This window comes from Myxocyprinus asiaticus, chromosome 29 (genome assembly GCF_019703515.2).
Source record: "Myxocyprinus asiaticus isolate MX2 ecotype Aquarium Trade chromosome 29, UBuf_Myxa_2, whole genome shotgun sequence".
Lineage (NCBI taxonomy): Eukaryota > Metazoa > Chordata > Actinopteri > Cypriniformes > Catostomidae > Myxocyprinus > Myxocyprinus asiaticus.
In genome coordinates, this window is record NC_059372.1 from 7041978 (window position 1) to 7068213 (window position 26236).

General features: G+C 35.6%; 2 protein-coding genes across 2 annotated transcripts in view; one reads left to right on the forward strand and one right to left on the reverse strand.

Annotated features, from left to right (window-relative positions):
* Positions 1–520: 520 nt before the first annotated feature.
* LOC127419637 (myosin regulatory light polypeptide 9-like) lies at positions 521–5587 on the reverse strand. The gene is made up of 5 exons (XM_051661198.1): positions 5400–5587; positions 4607–4800; positions 3892–4053; positions 982–1153; positions 521–870 (listed from the first exon to the last, which is right to left on the reverse strand). The coding sequence occupies exons 1-5, from the start codon at positions 5570–5572 to the stop codon at positions 867–869; spliced, it is 705 nt and encodes a 234-aa protein (XP_051517158.1). The 5' UTR covers positions 5573–5587; the 3' UTR covers positions 521–866.
* A 5648-nt stretch (positions 5588–11235) lies between these two features.
* The window catches only part of pfkfb2a (6-phosphofructo-2-kinase/fructose-2,6-biphosphatase 2a), a 30571-nt gene continuing 15570 nt past the window's right edge, over positions 11236–26236 (forward strand). The window contains exons 1-9 of the mRNA XM_051661194.1: positions 11236–11421; positions 11528–11659; positions 15208–15333; positions 15827–15923; positions 16668–16734; positions 17502–17576; positions 20860–20916; positions 21217–21341; positions 22736–22943. Coding sequence (XP_051517154.1) covers positions 11602–11659; positions 15208–15333; positions 15827–15923; positions 16668–16734; positions 17502–17576; positions 20860–20916; positions 21217–21341; positions 22736–22943 — 813 coding nt within the window. The 5' untranslated portion in view covers positions 11236–11421; positions 11528–11601. The remainder of the gene's footprint in view (positions 11422–11527; positions 11660–15207; positions 15334–15826; positions 15924–16667; positions 16735–17501; positions 17577–20859; positions 20917–21216; positions 21342–22735; positions 22944–26236) is intronic.

Consider the following 26236-nt stretch of genomic DNA (forward strand, 5'->3'; position numbering starts at 1 on the left):
ATATTAAGTAGATTATTACATTAAAACATGAACACGTGTGACAATGAACAAGAAAGTAAAATAGGCATTTTGAATTTGTTAAGCAGAATAAGAAATATCTTGTTTTGGTTACATAAAAGTAAAGTAATTATATGATTATGTTTCCATGAAGAAGTCGGTTAAGTAATCTGGTGTAGAGAAATAATTAGTAATTGTTAGTGAATTACTTTGAGTAACTTACTCAACACTGGTTATAATAATGAGAATCCTCAATGATAATAATAATAATAAATGCTAGACGCATTACGGTAGTGAGGGATTTGGAGTGAACGTGCTTAATTGTCATGAAAATAATATCGGAATGTAAATGATCATACAAAAAGGGAACAAAAATAGGCTTAATTTTCGTAAGGCAAAATTATTATTTTTCTTTTCATTTTGGGGGGAAATTTAAAATCGAGCATGTTTTCATAAGATTTACCATTATGTCGAAAATACGGTAAGGGGTACAAAACTTGTAAATAAAGAAAGCATGCACAGGTCCAATGGTAAAGATATTTATTTTAAAATGATATACACCAGGTGCCATTTACAGAACAATGATAAAATAAGATTTTTTTGCAAATGCAAACAGACCTTTTCTGTAATGTACATGCTTTTCTTAAAAAGTTCTTAATCTTAATTAAGGTCTTAATTTTAATCTTTACAATAGGCGACGTGGAAATCCTGGAGATGAGTCCTTGTGACATCTTGAACTTCATATCTTTGGATCCTGTCTTCTTCATTTCATATTATATTAGTGTTTTAATAAGACTTCAAAAATGGGCTTCTGTAGATCTAACAAATGACACAGATATCCCCTTCAGTGTCTGATAACTTCATAGATTTTAGCTGGAGAGAAAAAAAAAGAAAACAGATCAAATAGAACTGTACTAAATAGAACACTGTACTATTGGATGAGATTTTTAGTATTTTGTGATTAGCATCAGTAGACGCTTTTACATGTCATCTTTGTCCTTAGCTCCGTGTTTGAGGATGCGAGTGAACTCTACGTAGTTGAAGTTTCCTTTCTTGTCGATTGGTGCCTCACGGAACAGTTCGTCCACTTCTTCATCTGTGAAACGATCGCCCATGGTGGTCAAGAGCTCACGGAGGTGGTCTTCATGAATGAATCCTGAAGAGTAAAAGATGCTAGGTTAGATATTCTCTTGATTAGATACTTACACACAATAATTAAAGAGCTAAAAAAAAGTTTGACTTCTGAGTAATTCTACAAAACGGGTGCCATTAAAAGTCTTCGACTACATTGAAAATATGATATTCAAAATCAGATTTAAACCTGGAAATAAACTGAGTTTAAAAAAAAAAGAAAAAAATTGCAAACATTATGGCTTAAAATTAAGGGATATTTAAGATTCTGCCCTTATTAGCAAATTTGTACAAAAACTTGTGGAGTTTATGCCAGCTCGAGTGCATGCTCTTATGAAACTAAGTGGGGGGCTTACAAAATGCAAAAAAAAAAAAAAAAAAAAATCATAAATTCATGTTAACTGATAAATAAATAAACACAAGTTAAAGTCTTTTAATCACTTTCTCTTGATTTCTGTTTGTCAGATGTCAACCCTGTTAACATAATTTTGTACAGTGAACAACTGATAATTAAAATAGCTATTTATGTAAATATCAGCATTAGATTCTCTTCGCAAATAACTCCTTGTAGTTGTAGTCACAACCTTGCTTGTAATGTCAAATTAAGTTATCAACCCTGTTAATGTCAAATCCTGTTATGATTTATGAAGAAATAATTATGTCCCGACATATATTAAAATGTATTCATTTAGTTTTAGATTTATCTTAACGATGCAATTTGTTATCCCTTAAAAAATTATTGTGTATTGATTAAAATCTTAATTTAAAATTCATTTTAAAATCTCCATATCAGTCTGGAAAAGGAAGCCATTTAACAAAATAACCCATCTCTCTTTCTGAGACCATCGACTCTGGGAAAGATTTGCAACTCTTTTAGAATAACAGGTATGTATAATATCTATTCATAACTATAGTATAGAGTAGTACTGTATAGTGTTGAGTTGTACAGTATAGTGAATTTAAGTAAATTATAGTACAGTGTAGTATAGAGTAGTATAGTATAGTTTAGTATTCAATAGTGTAGTGTAGTATCGAGATGTATTGTGTAGTATAGAATACTGTAGTGTAGTATAGTACTGAGTGGTACAGTAAAGTGTAGTATACTGTAGTATAGAGTAGTAATGTATAGTATAGTCTAGTGCAGTATTCTATTGAGTGGTATAGTATAGTGTAGTATAGTATTGAGTAGTATGTTTAGTGTAGCATTGAGTAGTAAATTGTAGGATAGTGTACTATAGAGTAGTATAGTATAGTACTGAGTAGTATACTGTAGTATAATGTTGTTTAGTATAGTGTTGTATAGTACTGAGTAGTATATTGAAGTATAATTCAGTATAGTATAGTATAATGTAGTATAGTATTGAGTAGTACATAGTATAATGAAGTGTAGTATAGTCTAGAGTAGCATATTGTAGTATAGTGTAGTGTAGTATTGAGTTGTAAAGTATAGTATAGTGTAGTATAGTATTGAGTGGCACATAGTAAAGTGAAGTGTAGTATAGTATTAAGTGTTAAAGTATAGTACAGTTTAGTATAGTATTGAGTAGTAAATTGTAGGATAGTGTACTGCAGAGTAGTATAGAATAGTATAGTATTGAGTGGTACATAGTATAGTGAAGTGTAGTATAGTATAGTGTATAATAGTATTTAGTATATTGTAGTAAAGAGCAGAATAGTATAGCGTGGTATCATGCAGTAAAGTATACAGTAGTGTAGTATAGTATTGAGCAGCATATTGTAGTATAGAATAGAGTACAGTAGTGTATAGTGCCGTGATGTTTAGTATAGTGTAGTATAGTATGGTGTAGTATAGTATTGAGTGGTATAGTATAGTGAATTGTAGTATAGTACTGAATGGTATAGAATAGTGTAGTATGTAGTGTAGTATAGTATAAAGTAGTATAGTGTATTGTAGTATTGAGTATTACATTTTAGTATAGTATAGAGTAATATTGTGTAGTATAGTTTACTGTGGTGTGTACAGTACTGAGTGGTAAAGCATAGTATAGTGTAGTATAATATAGAGTAGAATAGTATAGTGTATTATAATACTGAGTTGTATATTGTAGTATAGAATAGTATAGTATAGAATAGTGTAGTGTTTTATAGTATAGAGTAGAATATTATAGTGTATTAAAGTATTGAGCAGTATATTGTAGAATCGAGTAGTTTCATGTAGTATAGTATACTGTAGTGTAGTATAATATTGAGTGGTACAGTATAATAAAGAGAGGTGTAGTATAGTAAAATCTAGTATAGTCTTGAGTAGTATATTGTAGTATAGAGTAGTATAGTATTGAGTGGTATAGTATAGTGAAGTGTAGTATAGTATAATGTAGTATAGTATTGAATAGTATAAAATAATGTAGTGTAATGTAGTATAGAGTTGAATAGTTGTGGTTCACAAACTTCTTTAGTGTGAGGCCCCCTTTGTCTTAGCAATCAAATGTTCTATAGTGTATAACTAGCAATATATCTACTCATGTTTCTGTTTGATGACGTTGCAGCTTTGGGATAGTGTTTGGGATAGCAGTGAATTCTAATCAGCAGATTTTATTTTAGGAATAGGAATTGACAGTGCCTGATTTATATACTTTTGTAATTAATTTTAAAATCATTCTAGAATTTTTCGTCAGCCTCCCTAGTGCCACCTTATAGTCCACCAGGAGGCCTCGGCCCATAGTTTGAGAATCACTTTAGTATAGTGTAGTGTTGTATAGTATAGTATAGAATAACTATATATTATAGAATAACCCACTGTACCAGAAGCGTCCTCGTCAAAGCATGTGAAGGCATTTCGTATGACATCTTCAGGGTCGGTTCCGTTTAGACGTTCTCCAAACATGGTGAGGAACATAGTGAAGTTAATGGGTCCTGGAGCTTCACTCATCATACCCTCCAGATACTCATCAGACGGGTTCTTCCCTGGATGACCCGACAGAACAAAGAATGTTTTAATAGAGTTAGAATTAGAATAAATCTTCAAATGGTTTTCCATGTGCACATTAAACCTAGTCTTGGCACCAAGTAGGTCTATGTAGGTAGGTCACACTACCTTGGTCTAAGTTTAATTTGTTTAGATAAAACCATTCAAGTGTGGTTGGTTATAAATTAGATGATTATTTGCATGTTATTTGCCTAGTAAAACATTATTGCTAAAAGACATTATTGGGTGCATCTCACAGAACCTATTAAAAACATTTCCATGTCATTTTTCACCATTAAAATAAAAACAAAATAAGAAATTATATTTCGCTTAAAAAAAATAAAACCTGTTTTTAGGACCATTCAAATGTTTTTGCAATGTGACATTATTTTCCCATTAAGCATGTTTCCCTACAAATGCAATTGTGAAACACGATAATATTATTTAAATTGTAATGTATTTATACATCATGGTAATATTTGTTGTAAATAAGTCATTGTATGGGGATCATGCTGCATCATAATCAATAAACACAAATGTGTGCTGCATTACCAAGAGATGCCAGCATATCATGTAGATCCTCTTTATCAATAAAGCCATCTCTGTTCTGATCAATCATATTGAAGGCTTCTTTGAACTCTTGGATCTGTGATTGGTCAAACATGGCAAACACGTTGGAAGTAGCCCTCTGCGGGCGTTTCTTCGTGGTCTTTCCCTTGGCACGCTTGGCAGCAGACATCTTGTTTCTGTAATGAAGGGACAGATAAGAGTTAATTATCACTTATTTAGAAGAGAGAACAAACTCCAAACATAATTGTAAAAAATACAGCCATCAACTTTAACTTTTGTGATCATAGTGTGTTTTCAAATGTTGAGTATGTAAAAAATGACATGAAGCAACCACAGAACAATATACAGTGTATTCTCATTAACTCTTGTATCCTTACTGTTAGAGGGACATAAAACAAGCAAAACTTTTACATCATACTTTGACAGAAACCCATTTTAGGTTATAGATGCTTCAGTTAAACTTATGAACTCTTAGAAATGACACTACTAGTGAAAAGTTGGGAAATACCTACTCACTTTTTATTATTATAGTTTCAACATTTTAGAATAACAGTAAAGACAGTTAATTTGTCCACAAAAGTATTTCAAGCATTTAAGGATACGCCTTTAGGTCAAAAGGTTTCCAAGATAATGTCCAAACTCTTGAATAGTAGTGTATATTGACTGACAGTACTTATAACTAGAAGTTAAAACACAAACTGTGTTAATACATTAGCCATTAACAGACCAAACAATGGTTAAAACCACCTAAATTAATATCTTCTAGTAACTATACCTTGTTTTTCTGTTGAAACAGGTTGAGAATGTGTGACTGTGTTGGGATTGTTCCTCAGTCAGACTGAAGGGAAGTTTGTTTGGATTTTCAGACTTTCTCCACACCTCCCTGTTCCTGAGTTGGCCAATAAGGTCAAACTCCTGCAGTCGGGCGCGTCTAGAGCATTTAGCCATACAAGGCAAAGGAATCTAAGAGCGGCTGGGCTCTCATATCCTGAGAAACAGCAGAGTGTTTTCACAATAGCTTGGGCCTGGCTGAACAGAGGCCTTATTTAGCAAATAAATTACTGAGTATGTAGCACAAAAGATATGTTTCCTTTCCAGCATGTCAGTGTAGATGAAGGCCAGAGCAGGGTGCATACAGGTCATATTCATGTAATTTCAAGCCCTATAGGGGGTGCTGGGTGAGGAATTTGCATTATAGAAAAAGATGCAAATTTATAAGCTGCTGGCCTGGTAACGTAGAGAGATATATCTTACTTTAGCTCTCTTTCTCCAATATTTATATGCATAAATGGGTGTTTTATTATACCATTATGGAAATTTAGAGCCATATAATGTTCCCACAGCACAAAGTGTTACTTATTTTTAAAAAGTTGAACAATATATATATAAAGTACACTAATGAGCCAAAACATTAAGATCGCAAAAGAATAAAGTAGATCATCTAACAAGGCCACATGTCAAGGTCTGGGTAGATTAGATGATTAGCGAACAATTGGTTCTCGTGGTCAACGTGCTGAATGTAGGAGAAATGGGCAGGAGTAAAGACCTGACTGACTTTGACAAGGGCCAGATTGTTATGGCCAGATGATTGAGCCAGAGCATCTCTGAAATGGCAAGGCTTGTGGGGTGCTCCCGGTCAGCAGTTGTGAGTACCTACTGACAGTGATCCGAGGAGGAACAAACCACAAACCGGCGACAGGGTGTTGGGTGCCCAAGGCTCATCGATACACGAGGACAATGAAAGCTATCTCGTCTGGTCTGAACCGACAGAAGGTCTACTGTGGCACAAGTCATAGAAAATTTTAATGATGGTTACGATAGGAATGTGTCACGACACAGAGTGCATCACACTTTGCTGCGTATGGGGCTGTATAGCCACATACCAGTCAGAGTGCCCATGATGACCCCTGTCCACTGTCAAAAGCGCCTACAATGGGCACACAAGTGTCGGAACTGGACTTTGGAGGAGTGTAAGAAGGTCATCTGGTCTGATGAGTCCCATTTTCTTTTACATCACGTGTATGGCCATGTACATGTGTGACGTTTACCTGGGGAAGTGACGACACCAGGATGCACTGTGGGAAGACGACAAACCAGTAGAGGGAGTGTGATGCTCTGGGCAATGTTCTGCTGGGAAACCCTGGATCCGGCCATTCATTCATGTGCCTCCTACCTAAACATCATTGCAGACCAGGTACACCCCTTCATGGCAATACTATTCCCTGATGGCAGTGGCCTCTTTCAGCAGGATAATGCGCCCTGCCACACTGCACACATTGTTTGGGAATGGTTTGAGGAACATGATGAAGAGTTCAAGGTGTTGCCCTGGCCTCCAAATTCCCCAGATCTCAATTTGATTGAGCATCTGTGGGATGTGCTGGACCAACAAGTCCGATCCACAGCAGCTCCACCTCGCAACTTACAGGACTTGAAGAATCTGCTGCTAATGTCTTGGTTCCAAATACCACAGGACACCTTGTGTCTTATAGAGTCCATGCGTCGGCGGGTCGACGCTGTTTTAGTGGCACGCGAGGACCGACAGCATATTAGGCAGGTGGTCATAATGTTTTGGCTCATCGGTGTATATATTATAGTATATACGAATATATATGATCATATATATTATATTAATATACTATAGTATATATTAATAAAATAATGATATATATATATATTCATAATTTAACCAAACAATTATTTAAATAATTAAAGAAATATTTTAGATATATAGATATAAATACATATATAAATGGATGTATAATTAAATATTTATAATTATTACATTAAACAATTAAACATTTTCTTTATGTAATTGAACAATCATTTAAAATAAATATTATATAAAAAATTCTATACTTATATATATATATATATATATATATATATATATATATATATATATATATATATATATATATATATAATATTAATATAACTATTTAAATAATTGTTTAATTGAATAATTATTAGACAAATTGTATTCCTCATGATTAATTTTATTGTTGAACAAACACAATGCCCTCAGTCAATCCAAAATGTTATTGAACCTCAAACCTGAATGTTTAACAAAAGAAAAGTGAGTTTTGTCATTATCAGGGGAATATATAAGTGTGCACACTTATTAGGCAACTAAATTACAAAAATAATTTCTCCCAACTCAATTGTTTATTCTCAATTTTTTGAGTAAGTGCAACAAATAAGTAACACAAAATTTCAAATTTTTTCAAAAATTTCAAATTTTTTATTACAATTAATTAAAATATTCAGTGGCCAATATAGCCACCCTTCATTTCAATAACTGCCATGAGCTTCCATCCATGGAGTCTGTCAGTTTCTTGATCTGTTCACGATCAACTTTCGCTGAAGCAGCAACCACAGCCTCCCAAATGCTGTTCAAAGAGGTGTACTGTCTTCCCTCACTGTAAATCTCTGCATTTGAGAAGGGTCCACAAGTTCTCAATAGGATTTAAGTCAGATGAGGAAGGGGGCCAAGTCATTATTTGATTATCTTTGAGACCCTTGCTGGCTAGCCAAGCAGTGGAGTACTTGGATGCATGTGATGGGGCATTGTCCTGCATAAAGATCATGGCCTTCTTGAATACTGAGGACTTCTTCCTGTTCCACTGCTTTCAGAAAGTACTTTCCAGAAACTGGCAGTTGGTTTGGGAGTTGAGTTTCAGTCCATCTTCAACTCGAAAAGGTCCAACTACCTCATCCTTAATGATAGCAGCCCATACCAGTGCCCCATCTCCACCTTGCTGGCGTCTGACTCAAACTGGTGCCCTGTGTCCATTAGTGATCCAGCCACGGGCCCATCCATCTGGTCCATCAAGAGACACTCTCATTTCATCTGTCCATAAAACCTTTGAAAAATCTGTCTTCAGGTATTTCTTTGCCCAATATTGATGCTTCAGTTTGTGAATCTTATTCAGTGGTGGTCGTGTTTCAGCCTTCTTGACCTTGGCCATGTCTCTGAGCACTTGACACCTTGTACTTCTGGACACTCCAGGTAGGTTGCAGTTCTGGAATATGGTGGCACTGGAGGATAATGTGTTCCTGGTAGCTTCACGTTTAATTCTCCATGTGTTTTTTGCGCCTCAGTTGACTATTCGCAACAAAACGTTTGATTGTCCGGTGGTTACGCCTCAATACTTTAGCTATTTCAAGAGTGTTGCATCCGTCTGAAAGGCATTTTACAATTTTTGACTTTTCAGTGTCAGTTAAATCTCTTTTTTGGCCCATTTTACCTGAGGAAATGAAGCTGCCTAATAATTATGCACACCTTGACATAAGGTGTTAGTCACTTTCGCCACACCCTCCCTCATTACACAAATACATACCACCTGAAAATGACTGAATCCAATAAGCATTCAAGTTTATATGGTTTGGAGCTGGAAAATGTGCATGGAAATAATGATAAGATCAAAATACTCACTTGCCTAATAATTGTGTATGCAGTATATATATATGTCTATGTATATATATATATATATATATATATATATATATATATATATATATATATATATATATATATATCCCATATGTGTATTACTTTCTTCTGCTGAACCCAAACGAAGATTTTTAGAAGAATATCTCAGCTCTCTAGGTCCATACAATGCAAGTGAATGGTGACCAGACCTTTCAAGCTCCAAAAATCACATAAAGGTACATAAAAGTAATCCATATGACTCCAGTGGTTTAATAAATGTCTTCTGAAGCGATACAATCCCTTTGCGTGAGAAACAGATAAATGTTTCTTTCAGAATGTGAAAGTGAAAGTGGAGATTTATTGTAAAAAGGACCTAAATATTGATCTATTTCTCACCCACACCTATCATATTGCTTCTGAAGACATAGATTTAACCACTGGAGTCGTATGGATTATTTATGTACCTTTATGTGATTTTGGAGCTTCAAAGATCTGGTCATCATTGACTTGCATTGGACCTACAGAACTGAAATACTCTTCTAAAAATCATAGTTTGTGTTTTGCAGAAGAAAGAAAGTCAGACACATCTGGGATGGCATGAGGGTGAGTAAATGATGAGAGAATTTTCATTTTTGGGTGAACTATCCCTTTAAGTCACACTTAAGAATGTATGTATGTTGTATGTCAAAAAGTTTGAGTGGCATCTGCAATTACACTGCAAGTGCTAGAATTATTATTATTATTATTATTATTTCAGAAAGACAATTTAGTTCTGATAAAAATGGTGCCAATGCGATTTTACTGGATGTATGAAGTCAGTCCCCCTTTGATATTTTGTTCATATTTTAATGAATTTATGAAAAAGTACTATGATATTGTAATGTTTTTGGGCATGTCCCATGAAAGTGCCATTGTACATGAATATGGTTATTAGTGTATAAATCAAAGTGCCATAGTATACCCATACAGACTTCTAAAATATGACATTATGTGAAAAACACATATATGAAATATATCTTCAGTTATGATAGTTTAATGGCCGTTTTCATATATGCAACATATCAAATTCATTTCAAATACTAGTGGAATTTGAATATATATATATATATATATATATATATATATATATATATATATATATATATATATATATCTGTTCTCTTAAATATATTAACTATAATTTTAAATTGTATATGCTCATATAAGGCCATTTATCAGATTTTTATTACCATTTGATACAATTACCATAGTACAGTACTTCATATAAGGGTTCAGGCCACATAATTAGACACTGTACTCCATAGAATATTAACAGTATTTTTGTTTTGAGTAAATATTCTGACATCAAAATGATAAAAAATTTAAGACAATAATAACTTACATTGATTACATTCCCTAACATTTAATCAGTGGATTTATTACTTTATTCAGTGCTTAGGCAATAAATAGACTGTACATGAAAATAGTTAGAAAATAAAAAAATAAATACAAAATAAATACAAAAAAATTTATAATTAATATATATTTATATTTGAATGCGCAATCAATTCTGATTGATGTAAAATGTATCCAATCATATGAGTGCCCTCAAACCACGCCCCAGCAAGGCTCCATCACTGTGATTGGTTGGATTATTGAGCGGCAAATTTTACTAGCGAAATGTTTCATTTGAGACACAAAGCGATTCTTCCGCCAAGGGGCGCTTCACGGCTCAGACAGACGACTAACTCTCGGATCCGCATTCAAATCTCACAACGGTTATCGCCTCATTTGAGATATTGGTAAACTAAAGCGTATAATATTTTTAAATTAATTTTTTCCAAGGACAAATAGAAATCTGCCCAGCAATCTCTATACAACTATTCCTTAAAATGACTCATCTAGAAATCATAAATAGCTGTGATTGGTCCATCTATGCCCAGCGCTGAGAAAAGTATTTGGTAACACGTGACAATGCCGTTGATTCGTTTTTTTTTTATTTTATTTTTTAGAAGCTGTCTGGATTTTACAATTGAATAATAGCACTGAGAAAATTCAACAGCCATTTAATTAAAAATACACTGTAAAGAGTTAAAATAGAATAATTATTAAGTCGATTATTTGTGTCTGACCAATTAGAAACAATGTTCGGCTGCCAAACCACGCCCACTCTGGTATGCCTACTCATGCCTCTACTGCTACTGATTTTATTTCTGTTGTTAAACCAGTTTGCATTGGACATATTCAGCATACACACACATACACATTTCCTGAAACACAGCGTTTTAAAACGTTTCTTTACAAACGCTTCTAAAGGAAAACATTAGTAACGTTATATGGATTCGTGTGTGATATCCGTGTGTATTTGTCTTATCTCCGGTTCAGGGTGAGTACAGATCTGATTTTGAAATACACTTATAAAACAGCATGTGTAATATGATGCTGGGCCTCTTATGATCTGATCTGATCTGAGTCATTTGATACCTGCGCAGGTGGACTGACATCTAATGTCCTCTGCTGACCTTCACACCTACACATCAAGACCTGTAATCTGCATATTCAAATCATGGACCATCGAAAGGACAACAAAAAGGCAGAAGCCAGAGTGAATGAGAAGAAATGCTGTGAGTTATTATTCTCTACTCTATAATTGTTTATTAGTTTGTATACTTTTATCCTAAGTAAATTACAGTACACTTACAGTATTACAAGATCAGTCTACCTGGAGTAACATGAGACCACCTTAAATCATGGACCAACCCTTGAATGGTTTTGAACCTACAACCTTTTGGTTTCTGGCACAGATCTTGAATGTCTTAGCTACACTATCTGTATTTAACTGAATGTTTAAAAAAAAAACAATTTTATATATATATATATATATATATATATATATAATTTACAGGAATAAATAAAATAATAAATAAAGTATGAGCAGTAGTAATAACAGAGGGCCTTGCCTTAGCAATAAATAAAATAAATAAACAAATAACAATTATTTAATACAATAAAGTTAATCCAATAATACAATGAATAAAACAAACAAATAAATAAATAAAATAATAAAGTACGAGCAGTAGTAATAATAGAGGCCTTTTCCTAAGTAATAAATAAAAGATGAACAAATAGCATAATAAATAAATAAATAAAAATGGATTCATACAGTAAAATTAATAAAATAATAAAATAAATAAATAAAAGATTAAATAAAGTATGAGCAGTATTAATAATGGATGACCTTGCCTTAGCAATAAATACAAAATAAATAAATAAAACAAATCAATTTAATAAATAAATAATAATTAATACAATAAATGAATTAAATAAAACAAATAAATAAAATAATAAATAAAGTATGAGTAGTAGTAATAATTTAGGACATTTCCTTTATAATAAATAAATACATTAAATAAATAAGTACATTAAAATTAATACAATGAAATTAACGAAATAATACAAAAATAAAACAAACAAATAAATAAATACAATTATTAATAAAGTATGAGCAGTTGTAATAATGGAGGACCTTGCCTTAGCAATAAATATATAAATTAAATAAATACAATACAATTTATGAAATAATAAAATAAAACAAACGAATAAATAAAAAAATAATAAAGTATGAGCAGTAGTAATAATGGAGGGCCTCGCCTTAGCAATAAATAAATAAATAAAATAAATAACAATTATTTAATACAATACAATTAGTCCAATAATACAATGAATAAAACTAACAAATAAATAAATAAAATAATAAATAAAGTATAAGCAGTAGTACTAATTTAGGACATTGCCTTTGTAATAAATAAATACATTAAATAAATAAGTAAATTAAAATTAATACAGTGAAATTAACGAAATAATACAAAAATAAAACAAACAAATAAATAAATAAAATATTAAATAAAGTATGAGCAGTAGTAATAATGGAGTGCCTTGGCTCAGCAATAATAAATACATTAAAAAAATAATGCAATAAAATGAATGAAATAATAAAATAAATAAAACAAACAAATAAATAAAATAAAGTATGAGCAGTAGTAATAATAGAGGGCCTTGCCTTAGCAATAAATAAATAAATACAATAAAATTTATGAAATAAATAAAACAAACTAATAAATAAAAAATAATAAAGTATGAGCAGTAGTAATAATGGAGGACCTTGCCTTAGCAATAAATATATAAATTAAATAAATACAATAAAATGTATGAAATAATAAAATAAAAGAAACAAATAAATAAAATTATTAATAAAGTATGAGCAGTTGTAATAATGGAGGGCCTTGCCTTAGCAATAAATATATAAATTAAATAAATACAATAAAATGTATGAAATAATAAAATAAAAGAAACAAATAAATAAAATTATTAATAAAGTATGAGCAGTTGTAATAATGGAGGGCCTTGCCTTAGCAATAAATATATAAATTAAATAAATACAATAAAATTTATGAAATAATAAAACAAACTAATAAATAAAAAAATAATAAAGTATGAGCAGTAGTAATAATAGAGGGCCTTGCCTTAGCAATAAATATATAAATTAAATAAATACAATAAAATTTATGAAATAATAAAACAAACAATTAAATAAAAAAATAATAAAGTATAAGCAGTAATAATAATGGAGGGCCTTGCTTTAGCAATAAATAAATGTCTCATTATATATTTAATGTACATTTAGAGTGTATTTTTTGTTTTTCTTGACAAAACATCACTGATATCCTACTATATTACTAAATGTTTTCCTACTATATAGTACAGTACCTAAAAAGACCCTTGTTTTAATTTGCAGTGATTGGAATGTCAGTATTGCAGTGTGTCACTCTTGTACGACTTTATGGGATCTTTGCACCTCAAATCTTCCCAAACTTGAACAAAATGATTCCGTCATTTGAATTGAGAGCAGAGAGCTTGAGCTTTAAGATGTCCACTCAAATATAAAAAGAAATCTTAATCGGATTGAAATTTGAGCTTTGGGTCAAACAGTGTGCTTGTGGAATCTAAAGCCCTGTTAAGTGACATGTCAGATCCTGTTTTAGTGCAGGGTAATATACTTATATATGTGTGTGTGACCGTGAAATGACATCATCATACAAGTCAAGTCAGGTCAACTTACTTTAGAAAGCACATTTAAAAACAACAAAAGTTTAACCAAGTGCTGCACAATTAGATATAAAAGTGTTAGAGAGTACACAAATATATATAAATAATCAAACAATAAGCAAACAGACTAAACACCAGTAAACAACATGTAAACTTGATCTTAAATAGTATCAAAAGATACAGAGTAAAATAGGTTTTAAGAGAAGATTTAAATTATACAACACAATGAGGCTTGTCTGATACCTGATGGTTATGCTGAGACAAGCATCACGGCTTCCAGCATCTCTCATGAATAGTTAAGAAGACTGGAACTCGGCCTGGGTAGCTCAGCGAGTATTGACGCTGACTACCACCCCTGGAGTCACGAGTTCGAATCCAGGGCGTGCTGAGTGACTCCAGCCAGGTCTCCTAAGCAACCAAAGTGGCCCGGTTGCTAGGGAGGGTAGAGTCACATGGGGTAACCTCCTCGTGGTCGCTATAATGTAGTTCTCGCTCTCGGTGGGGCACGTGGTGAGTTGTGCGTGGAAGCCGCGGAGAATAGCGTGAAGCCTCCACATGCGCTACATCTCCGCTGTAACACGCTCAACAAGCCACGCGATAAGATGCGCAGACTGATGGTCTCAGACATGGAGGCAACTGAGATTCATCCTCCGCCACCCGGATTTAACGCGGAGTCACTACGCCACCACGAGGACTTAGAGCGCATTGGGAATTGGGCATTCCAAATTGGGGAGAAAAGGGGAGGGAAAAAAAAAGTCTGGAACTCTTATTTCCAAGAAAAAGAAATGATGTCAATAACCACTGCAGCGGAGAGCTTTATGTTGCAATTCGGTAAAACCAACTGATACTTCTCAGTCTTTGATTGATATAGATCTCAAAAACCTTGTAATAACCTTGTGAATGTGTTTTCTTTCCATGAATGAGAAACAGCAGAACAGGAACTGTTATGAGCATAAACAGGGTCACTTGGAAACATGAAGTTCATCAGATGTCGTTCTACTGGTATATACTGCACTAAAAGGGAAATTGCACAAAATAAATCATTTGTGTGTTTATGTTTTCATAGCGTGGGCGTCGTACATGACCAACTCCCCCACTGTGATAGTACTGATCGGCCTTCCTGCAAGAGGAAAAACGTATATATCTAAGAAACTGACCCGCTACCTCAACTGGATCGGGGTTCCGACAAAAGGTAAGGTGATGAGGTGTTTTTTACCCATGAGATATTGTAGTTTTTCTTCCACAAGACTTTTCGGTCCCACTTTATATTAGATGTCTTTAACTACTATGTACTTACATTAAAATACATACAATACAATGTATTTATTTTGTAACTGCATGTTATTCTGCAAAATTCTCACAAGATTCACATTTGCTGCTGTTGAAGTTGAGGTTTAGGAGTAGGGGTAGGTTTAGGGGTTATGGTGAGGTTAAGTTAGGGAAGGGTTAGGGTTAGGTTTAAGATTAGAGGTTAGGTTAACAGTGTAACTACAGATGTAATTAATGCAGGTACTTTAAATGTAAGTACAATGCAACAACACGCATGTACATAGTAAGTACATTGTACCAAATGCTTAAGTACTCATTAGTTAAAGACACCTAATATAAAGTGGGTCAGATGTTTCTGAAAGTACTGTTGCTTTATCTTCAAGTTTCTAACAGAACAGGTGTGTCTGTGTTGACAGTTTTTAACCTGGGTGTTTATAGACGTGAAGCAGTACAGTCGTACAAGTCGTACGACTTCTTCCGTCATGACAATGAAGAGGCAATGAAAATCAGGAAGTAAGAATTGACACAGTTCTCTGTGTACAGTATAAACAGGATATGTCCAGTCTTACATTATGCACACCAATAGGACATTTCAGTAGCTAAATTACATGTATAAACCAAATACTACTTTAAAAGACAAATTTAAGTGGCATTTATTTTTTTACCTGTCATAATGTAGTTTTTCATCACCATTTTCCACCCTCTCACTGACCCTTACAATTAAACAGGCTGTTTTTTATTCTATATATAAATAACCATTGTTATGATTGCATATGAAATTAGTAAAAATGCACGCTGTTGAGTAGCCGAATACTGAATTATGTAAATACGGATGGGCGGTCATATGTTAATCAGCACTTGGTAACCATCTTCATTACCATGAAGATTTCTGAAAGGGTAAATTCTGAATTAGTTTCAATGGTTTAGTTTCCATAATAAAGTAAATTGTCTGGGCGGGCTGAGGAGGGAGTTTTGAGTCTTTATCATATGCTTTTATTTCAAAAGAGCAAGAAAAATCCACGATTATTATTTCAGAAAAGTTGTTAATTGTACACTTCTCTCATTTTTTGACACAAGAAACTCAAATATTCAGACAGATCTCCGAAATTATGCTTTAAAGTCAAACCCTCAGGGCAGTGCTAATGAATAAAGTCAACAAGGCTACTGACACTTTGAAGTTTTGTATGATTATAGGTGGGGTCTGATATCTTTGAGGTTCCGGCTACTGTATCTGATTTGTTTTCTGTCTTTTCTCAGGCAGTGTGCAATTGTGGCTCTGCAGGATGTGAATTCATATCTGAATCAAGAAGGAGGGCAGATCGCTGTAAGCTCGATTCTTATGACAGTTTTTACCTTTGGCCTTTACATACTGAAACTAGATTTTTTCCAATTATTAGATTAAAGATTGAATTAAAGATTGTGTAGTTTGAGGTACATAAATAAACATTTTGCATTAAAATCAAATTGTTATATTAAAGTCAATTAAAAATGGTAAAATTCAATTTTTTTATGCATAATTGCAGTTCAGCCTTGACAACAACTGGAAAGATTTAACATGTTAATGTGGGTATGACACGCTGATAGGATATTGGTCTTGGTGGACTCGATCTGCTGTGCTGGTGCTGCTGCTGCTGCTGAGCAATTACGTAGACTAGCTACTGCTAGAACATACACAGAGCATGTGGACATGCTGCTGCAAAATTAGGCAAAAATCCCTTTGTTGCAGATCTGGACAGGTGGAGCCGGGGGGGAGGAGGGTTTCGGAGAAAACTCACAGTGTGCTGTAGTGAAACCGGCTTAATTGCAAACTGAGCAAATTTAAATGTTAGGCAGAGAGAGTGTATGCAAGTTACACATCAAAGGACCTATAAGCTTACACCATGTGAGCCGATTGATTTGACATATTACATTTGAGCGAGCTGATTGGCTAACAGATCAAATCAGCTTACGCCATTCAGAGTTGCATGCCTGAATATAGTCATTTATGTTGGTTAGTAAACTTGATACATTATCATTGATCAGATATTTCCTAATCTATATGTCCTCAGAGTCTTTGTTTGCAGTGTGAATTAAAGCATTTGTCTCTGACAGGTTTTTGATGCTACAAACACAACCAGGGAGAGAAGAAACCTCATTCTGAATTTTGCACAGGAGAACGCATATAAGGTCAGTGTCACAGAGGAACTGTGAATATCAGTCATTATTTACTGAAATATCAGCTGTTCTTTGGTCTTTGTCTGTCTGTTTTTATCAGTCTTTTTAAAGGGATAGTTCCCCCAAGATTGAAAATTCTCACATCATTTACTCACCCTTATGCCATCCCAGATGTGACGTTCTTTCTTTTCTTCTGCAGAACACAAATGAAGATTTTTAGATCTAATTGATTTTCGTTGAGAACAGAACAAAATATAACTCCTTTTTCACTGTACATCTTGCCATTGCAGTCTCTAGGAACGATTATGATTTCAAGCTCGATTACACTTCCAGGTGCTTCATGCGTGCAAAGAGCACTAGGTGGCGCTAGGAAGAATAACTGAGCTTGAAATCATGATCGCCAAGGAGACTGCTGATGTCAAGATTTATAGTGAAAAAGGGTTATTTTTGATCTGTTCTCACCCAAAAATCATTTGGATCGCTTCAGAAAACACTGGACTCTTTGGAGTCTGTGCTTTTTGGAGCTTCAAAGTTCTGTCCACCATTCACCTGCATTGTATGGATTTACAGAGCTGAGATATTCTTCTAGAAATCCTCGTTTGTGTTCTGCAGAAGAAAGTCATACACATCTGGGATGAGGGTACGGAGCCCCTGAGTGGACAGGGTGGGAATTGTATTTCTGAAATAGTTTTGCTTTCCCTCACAATAGTTTGCGTTCCCTCGCAATAAGTTTTGCATTCCTCGCCATAGGTTTTGCGTTGCTCGCAATAGTTTTCCGTTCCCTCGCAATAAGTTTTGCGTTCCCTCGCAGTGGTTTGCGTTCCCTCGCAATACGTTTTGCATTCCCTCCCAATAGTTTGCATTCCCTCGCCATAAGTTTTGCGTTCCCTCGCCATAAGTTTTGCGTTCCCTCACAATAGTTTGCATTCCCTCGCAATAGTTCCCTCGCAATAGTTTGCGTTCCCTCGCAATAGTTTGCGTTCCCTCGCAGTGGTTTGCATTCCCTCGCAATAAGTTTTGCATTCCCTCCCAATAGTTTGCGTTCCCTCGCCATAAGTTTTGCGTTCCCTCGCCATAAGCTTTGCGTTCCCTCGCAATAGTTTGCATTCCCTCCCAATAGTTTGCATTCCCTTGCAATGATTTTTGCGTGCCCTCGCAATAGTTTTGCGTTCCCTCGCAATAGTTTTGCATTCCCTCGCAATAAGTTTTGCGTTCCCTCACAATTGTTTGCGTTCCCTCGCAGTAAGTTTTGCGTTCCCTCGCAATAAGTTTTGCGTTCCCTTGCAATAGTTTGCGTTCCCTCGCAATAGTTTGCATTCCCTCGCAGTGGTTTGCGTTCCCTCGCAATAAGTTTTGCTTTCCCTCCCAATAGTTTGCATTCCTTCACCATAAGTTTTGCGTTCCCTCGCAATAACGCAATAAGTTTTGCGTTCCCTCGCAATAAGTTTTGCGTTCCCTCACAATAGTTTGCATTCCCTCGCAATAGTTCCCTCGCAATAGTTTGCATTCCCTCGCAATAGTTCCCTCGCAATAGTTTGCATTCCCTCGCAATAGTTTGCATTCCCTCGCAATAGTTCCCTCGCAATAGTTTGCATTCCCTCGCAGTGGTTTGCGTTCCCTCGCAATAAGTTTTGCATTCCCTCCCAATAGTTTGCATTCCCTCGCCATAAGTTTTGCGTTCCCTCGCAATAAGTTTTGCGTTCCCTTGCAATAAGTTTTGCGTTCCCTCGCAATAGTTTGCATTCCCTCGCAATAGTTTGCATTCCCTTGCAATGATTTTTGCGTGCCCTCGCAATAGTTTTGCGTTTCCTCGCAATGGTTTGCGTTCCCTCGCAGTAAGTTTTACGTTCCCTCGCAATTGTTTGCGTTCCCTCGCAGTAAGTTTTGCGTTCCCTCGCAATAGTTTGCATTCCCTCGCAATAGTTTGCGTTCCCTCGCAATAGTTTGCATTCCCTCGCAATAGTTCCCTCGCAATAGTTTGCATTCCCTCGCAATAGTTTGCATTCCCTCGCAATAGTTCCCTCGCAATAGTTTGCATTCCCTCGCAGTGGTTTGCGTTCCCTCGCAATAAGTTTTGCATTCCCTCCCAATAGTTTGCATTCCCTCGCCAGTAAGTTTTGCGTTCCCTCGCAGTAAGTTTTGCGTTCCCTTGCAATAGTTTTGCGTTCCCTCGCAATGGTTTGCGTTCCCTCGCAATAATTTTTGCGTTCCCTCGCAATGGTTTGCCTTCCCTCGCAATAATTTTTGCGTTCCCTCCCAATAGGTTGCATTCCCTCGCAATAGTTTTGCGTTCCCTCGCAATGGTTTGCATTCCGTCGCAATAAGTTTTGCGTTCCCTCACAATAGTTTGCGTTCCCACACAATACGTTTTGTTTTCCCTCGCAGTAATTTGCATTCCCTCGCAATAAGTGTTGGGTTCCCTTGCAATAGTTTTGCGTTCCCTCACAATGCATTTGCCATGGTTTTACTATAGTAACCATGTTTTAACCATGATATTCGTATTGAAACCTTAGTGATAATACAGGAAAACGAAAACTTTGGTAATAAAAATAATAATTTTTCGGGTATTATGGTTTTACAATGCAAATACCATAGTTTAACTATGGTTCTACTATAGTAATATTGTGGTAACGCTTTAAAATAAGGTTACATTTGTTAACATTAGTTAACAACATTAGTTAACGTGAACTAACAACAAACAGTACTTTTACAGCATTTATTAATCTTGGTTAATTTTAACATATACTAACACATTTTTTAAATCAAATGTTGTATAGGTAAACAGTAATGCACTATGAACAAACAAACAACGAAACATTTTATTTTTATTAACTAACATCAACAAAGAATAATATTGTAAAAAATATTCTGTTCATTGTTAGTAAATGAGACCTAATGCATTTACTAATGTTAACAAATGTAACCTTATAATAAAGTGCTACCGATACTGTAGACTGTAGTAACCGTAGTTTTTGGCGGAAAACATGTTTTTTTAAGTAGTAAAATATAAATAACCACAAGATAATGATTTTTATTATCAATAGTTTTTGTTTTCCTGTGTTGTTATGATGGTTTTACTATGAATGTCAAGGTTAAAATATGGTTATTTTAGTAAAACCATGGTAAACTTATTGCGAGGCACGCAAAACTATTTCAGAGAAAATATTCCCACCCTGTCCTCTCAGGGGCTCTGAGGGTGAGAAAATGATGAGAGAATTTTTTTTTTGGTTGATCTATCCCTTTAAGAAACAAGGATATAGTCTATGATGTTAACATGATTATTATGGTTTTGCAGGTGTTTTTTGTTGAGTCACTGTGTGATGACCCAGAAGTCATTGCTGCCAACATCCTGGTGAGTGACACTGCAGAAAATATACTCATATACTATCATTACATTCACTAAAAATGATTATCCATTGAAAAGTGCTGTCTAGATTTTAAAACTCACACTATGGGCTGGTAACACTTCTTATAATCTCAAAATGGCCAAATATCGGCTGATTTATTGGCGTGTGGTTGATATATGGGTCTATCACAGCATTCTACATCAAAATGGCTACTTTGTTATTATTGACATTCATGGATATCATGTATGTGGTGTGTCATGAATCATGGCTTCAATCCTGTAAAGTTTTAATTAATTTCTGTCCAGGATGTGAAAGTGTCCAGCCCTGATTATCCTGAGAGAGGCCGAGAGAGCGTCATGGAGGATTTCCTCAAAAGAATCGAGTGCTACAAAGTGACGTATCAGCCGTTAGACCCCGATGAACATGACAAGTAAGATTATACCTTCTCGATGATAATAAGAAAACATTTATCATTAAACTGAAACATAAAAGAAGTTTATTGATCCCTGAGGGAAAATAAACCACTTAAATACGTTTTTTTGTACTGCTGTTTTAATTCCATTTGCTTCCTTCAATGATTTGTGATTTAACTATATAATGATATTCAAAATCAGCAGTTCATCTGTGACCTGTGATCGTAATTTTCCTATGTTTTGTCACAAAGTGCCCAGCAGAGGGCGACTTTAGACCAATGAATTCTGTAATTCAATACAATTTACTGAATTTATTTTGTACATTTGTTTTAATGGTCATCTTAAATACCCCTTTTGGAATAGGTTTTAAGTATTGCAAACTTATGTGGCCATTTAAACATTTACCAAGTTTCACTAATAATTCTGAATCCTTTGGACACTCGAGGACATTTTTGAAATTCCTCTGGCTGAAGCGCTCGGCTTTTCTGTAACATCCAGTTGTGAAATGAAATGTGTAAAGGTTGAAGACAGAGCTGTGAAAGTATCTCTTCCTCTGTCATTGTCTTCATACATGGTGAATTAGTTATTATTTTCTTGGCATACACGTGCTCATACAACATCCAGAAAACTGTTAAACTTACTTGTAGACTAAACTCTTGTAAGACAAGTCATTTTTCCCCTTTTTCACCCAATTTGGAAAGCCCAATGCGCTTTTAAGTCCTCGTGGTCGCGTAGTGATTCGCCTCAATCCGGGTGGCGAAGGACGAATCCCGTGGCTTGTTGAGCGCGTTGCCACGGAGACATAGCGCGTGTGGAGGCTTCACGCCATCCACCGCGGCATCCACGCTCAGCTCACCACACGCCCCACCGAGAACGAACCACATTATAGCGACAACGAGGAGGTTACCCCAAGTGACTCTACCCTCCCTAGCAACCGGGCCAATTTGGTTGCTTAGGAGACCTGGCTGGAGTCACTCAGCATGCCCTGGGATTTGAACTTGCGAACTCCAGAGGTGGTAGCCAGCGTCTTTTACCACTGAGCTACCCAGGCCCCATCGAACACTATTTTTGAGAATTTTACTAAACTGAGTCACCAAATATACAGATTAGCACAGTAATAATTTAATTTAAATCTAAATTCAGCATATTTACATATGTGCATTAATTTAGATTTAGATTTGGTATTAAAAGTATTAAACCCCCTAATACCACCTAATACCACCTACCACTGACTAACAATAGCAAGTAGTAAATCATGGTTTTGCATTGTGTTTTAAACTATAGATTATTTGCTATTGAAATAAAAGGACACAGAATTACGTCAACACAGGACAGAGCATTTTTCGTCTAACGATTTCACAGGATCTTTAAAACTGATTTCCTCTTTGGCTCTCGCTGGCTCTTTTTTCAGGGATCTTTCCTTCATTCAGGTGATCAATGTTGGTCAGCGTTTCTTGGTGAACCGTGTTCAGGATTACATCCAGAGTAAGATCGTTTACTACCTCATGAATATTCACGTACAGAAGCACTCGATCTACCTCTGCCGCCACGGCGAGAGCCAACACAACGTCCAGGGCTGCATCGGAGGAGATTCTGAGCTATCCACCAGAGGAAAAGAGGTACAAATGAAAGGTTTTCATTCATTTATTATGGATCCACTGGCTCTCTCATGATTTGAAAACTAGAAAAGGAAAGTTTGTGAAAGTTGTCTTGACAAAGTCTTTGTGGTAATTTTATGGTAATAAGTCTCAGGTAATTTGAATATTTGGGGCAGGTGGTTCTATTTTTTTAATTTATTTATTTTTATCCCCTTTTCTCCCCAATTTTGGCATGCCCAATTCCCACTACTTACTAGGTCCTCGTGGTGGCACGGTTACTCACCTCAATACGGGTGGCGGAGGGTAAGTCTCAGTTGCCTCCGCTTCTGAGACGGTCAGTCCACGCATCTTATCACGTGGCTCGTTGTGCATGACACCGCGGAGACTCACAGCATGTGGAGGCTCATGCTGCTCTCCGCGATCCATGCACAACTTACCACACGCCTCATTGAGAGCGAGAACCCCTAATCGCAACCACGAGGAGGTTACCCCATGTGACTCTACCTTCCCTTGCAACCGGGCCAATTTGTTTGCTTAGGAGACCTGGCTGGAGTCACTCAGCACGCCCTGGATTCGAACTTGTGACTCCAGGGGTGATAGTCAGCGTCAATACTCGCTGGTTCTATTGTGTTAAATCAATAAATGTAAATGTGTTTTGCAGTGTTCCCATGGTCATGGAAATATCAGGGAATTTTAAAATTGTGATTTCCAGGCTTGGAAAAGTCATGGAAATTAATGAAACTTAAAAGTCTTGGAAAAATCGTGGAATTTGTTTTTTTATAATTAATATATTTTTATTTATTATGCTCTGTCCTAAAATATTTAATCGGGGTGTTATGTTGCACTGGATTAAAAACACATGGTAAAGAATTTAAAATATATTATGTTATTTAGAATACCTGACCAATTAGTGACAACAACGTGCTGCTAATTCCCACCCATTTTAGGATTCACGTTTTCAGGCTAATTGCCATTAACCTGCTTATTTCAGTGATGTGTGTCTCTCTTTGCTAATTTTCACATAAGCTACTTTAGCATGTAAAATTTAGATTTTACAGCTAAGTTTATCCATGACCCTGTACCTTTTACAATGCCTGGCTCAGCATGGCCAGGTATGAAAAATGGCTGGCAAAGGATTGGGATCCTACACGGGCAGCGTACAAAATAGGTTGTAAGTCTTTTGATCTTTCTAATATGGTGGAGGCTTTTTTGAGCAGCCACATGAGGAGCAAAAAAACACCAACATGCAGGAACTGCTCAAGCTTCCGTATCTTAAGTTAATCATTATTTTAGCACGGGCCGTACAGAGGAAACCTTGTTGTGGAATATTGAAGTCTCTTTCCCTCTCCGTAAGAAAACTCTCGAAGTCAGGGGTTCCAGATGTCAAAGGTTAAGCTTTATTGAGCAACACAACAAAACCTGAGATGCCAGCATCTGAAATCACACTTCAGGATCATGCATATTTTATACAGTCTCTGTTCCACCTTCTCTCTTTGAATGACGGCCTCTTCATCCAATAAAAGCATCTTATGCCTCCCTAGTTTCATCTTCCCTTCCAGCTGGTCACCTTTGGCTCCAACTTGCTGTTTCATCTCAGTGCCTTTTTTGGTGACCTTAGCGTTATCAGCACCAGCTCTGCTCATTAAATTTTCCTTTCAATATCCACATTCACACCTCCCTTTGGGTCATACAAAGTTTGATAGAAAGAGGCAAAACCCTTCAGACATAATTCGGAAAAATTATGTGCTCACTGCTGAAGTACTTTGGGCACTAAAATCCGCGATTATGTGATTTCGATTTCATTTTCAGAATGAGAGGCTAAATGTTTGGGCATGGAAATTAGCTTTCAAGTCATGGAAAATTCATGGAAAAGTCATGGAAATTCATTGGTTGAAAAGAGTGGGAACCCTGGTTTTGGGTGTTTGCTAGGGTGTTGCTACCTAGGACTTTACTTGGTGGTTACTCAGCTGATGCTAGGGTGTTCTGGCTGATTGCTAGGTGGTTGCAGGGGTGTTGCTCTGTGGTTGGTAGGGTGTGCTGGCTGGTTGTTAGGGTGTGGGATAGGTCAGGTAATCATGACATAATTTTCATTTTTGGGGGAACTGTCCTTTAACTACATGTAAAATTATTTGTTAAAGGTATTTGCCAGCAACAATATAGATGTAAGTTAGCACATGATTGCATGCCTTGCTGGAAAACAATGACTGAGGAGAAGGATCATAATGTAGGTTGTATGCAATAAAAATCATTCCATCTGAATATAACTAAAGGTAAGAATTGAGGTAAATATTAGTCCCCTGGGAGATATGTATGAGATTTGTTAAATTTCGGATGTTTTAGTTTTTCAAGATTTATTTACGCTACCGGGAAAATGTTTTGTGGACTGATGAAAGGTTGGATTATTTGGGAAGAACATGCAGCACTACGTATTGTGTAAAAAGAGCCCTGCGTACCAACATGAAAACATCATCCCAACGGTGAAGTACGGTGGAGTGAGCATCATGATTTGAGGCTGCTTTGCTGCTTCGAGGCCTGGACCGCTTGCCATCACTGAGGAAAAATGAATTCCCAAGTTTATCAAGATATCCTACAGGATAATGTCAGGGTTGCTGTGCTCCAGCTGAAGTTCAGTAGAAGTTGGGCGATGCAGCAGGATAATGACCCTAAACATCGAAGTAAATCCACTACAGAATGTCTTACAGAAAAAATAAATAAATCCAACTTTTGGAGTGGCCCAGTCAGAGCCCAGACCTTAACCCAATAGAGATGCTGTGGAATGACCTCAAGAGAGCCGTTCACACCAGACATCCTGAGAATATGGCTGAGCTGAAGCAGTTCTGTAAGAAAGAATGGTCCAAAATTCCTTCTGAAAGTTGTGCAGGTCTCATCCGCAGCTACTGGAAACGCACGGTTGAGGTTATTGCTGCCAAAGGAGGATCGACCAGTTATTAAATCCAAGGGTTCACTTACTTGTTCCATAGCACTGTGAATTTTAATGGGATGTGTTCAAAAAAGACATTGTGTTGTTAGCTTAAGCATGTTGTGTTTGTCTATACTTGTGACTTTGATAACGATGAGATTACATTTTATGACCAATTAATGCAGAAAACCAGCTAATTCCAAAGGGTTCACATACTTTTTCTTGCCATTGTAGATAGACAGATAGATGAATGTCATAAACAGGCTGTTTTTGAAACTGTACCTTTAAGACTTCTATATTTAAATTACCTGTTTTTTAAAGATCAGATTACACGTTTTTGTGTGCATTATAAGTGGATTTTAGGGAAAACCACAAACATTTGACAAAAGTGTAG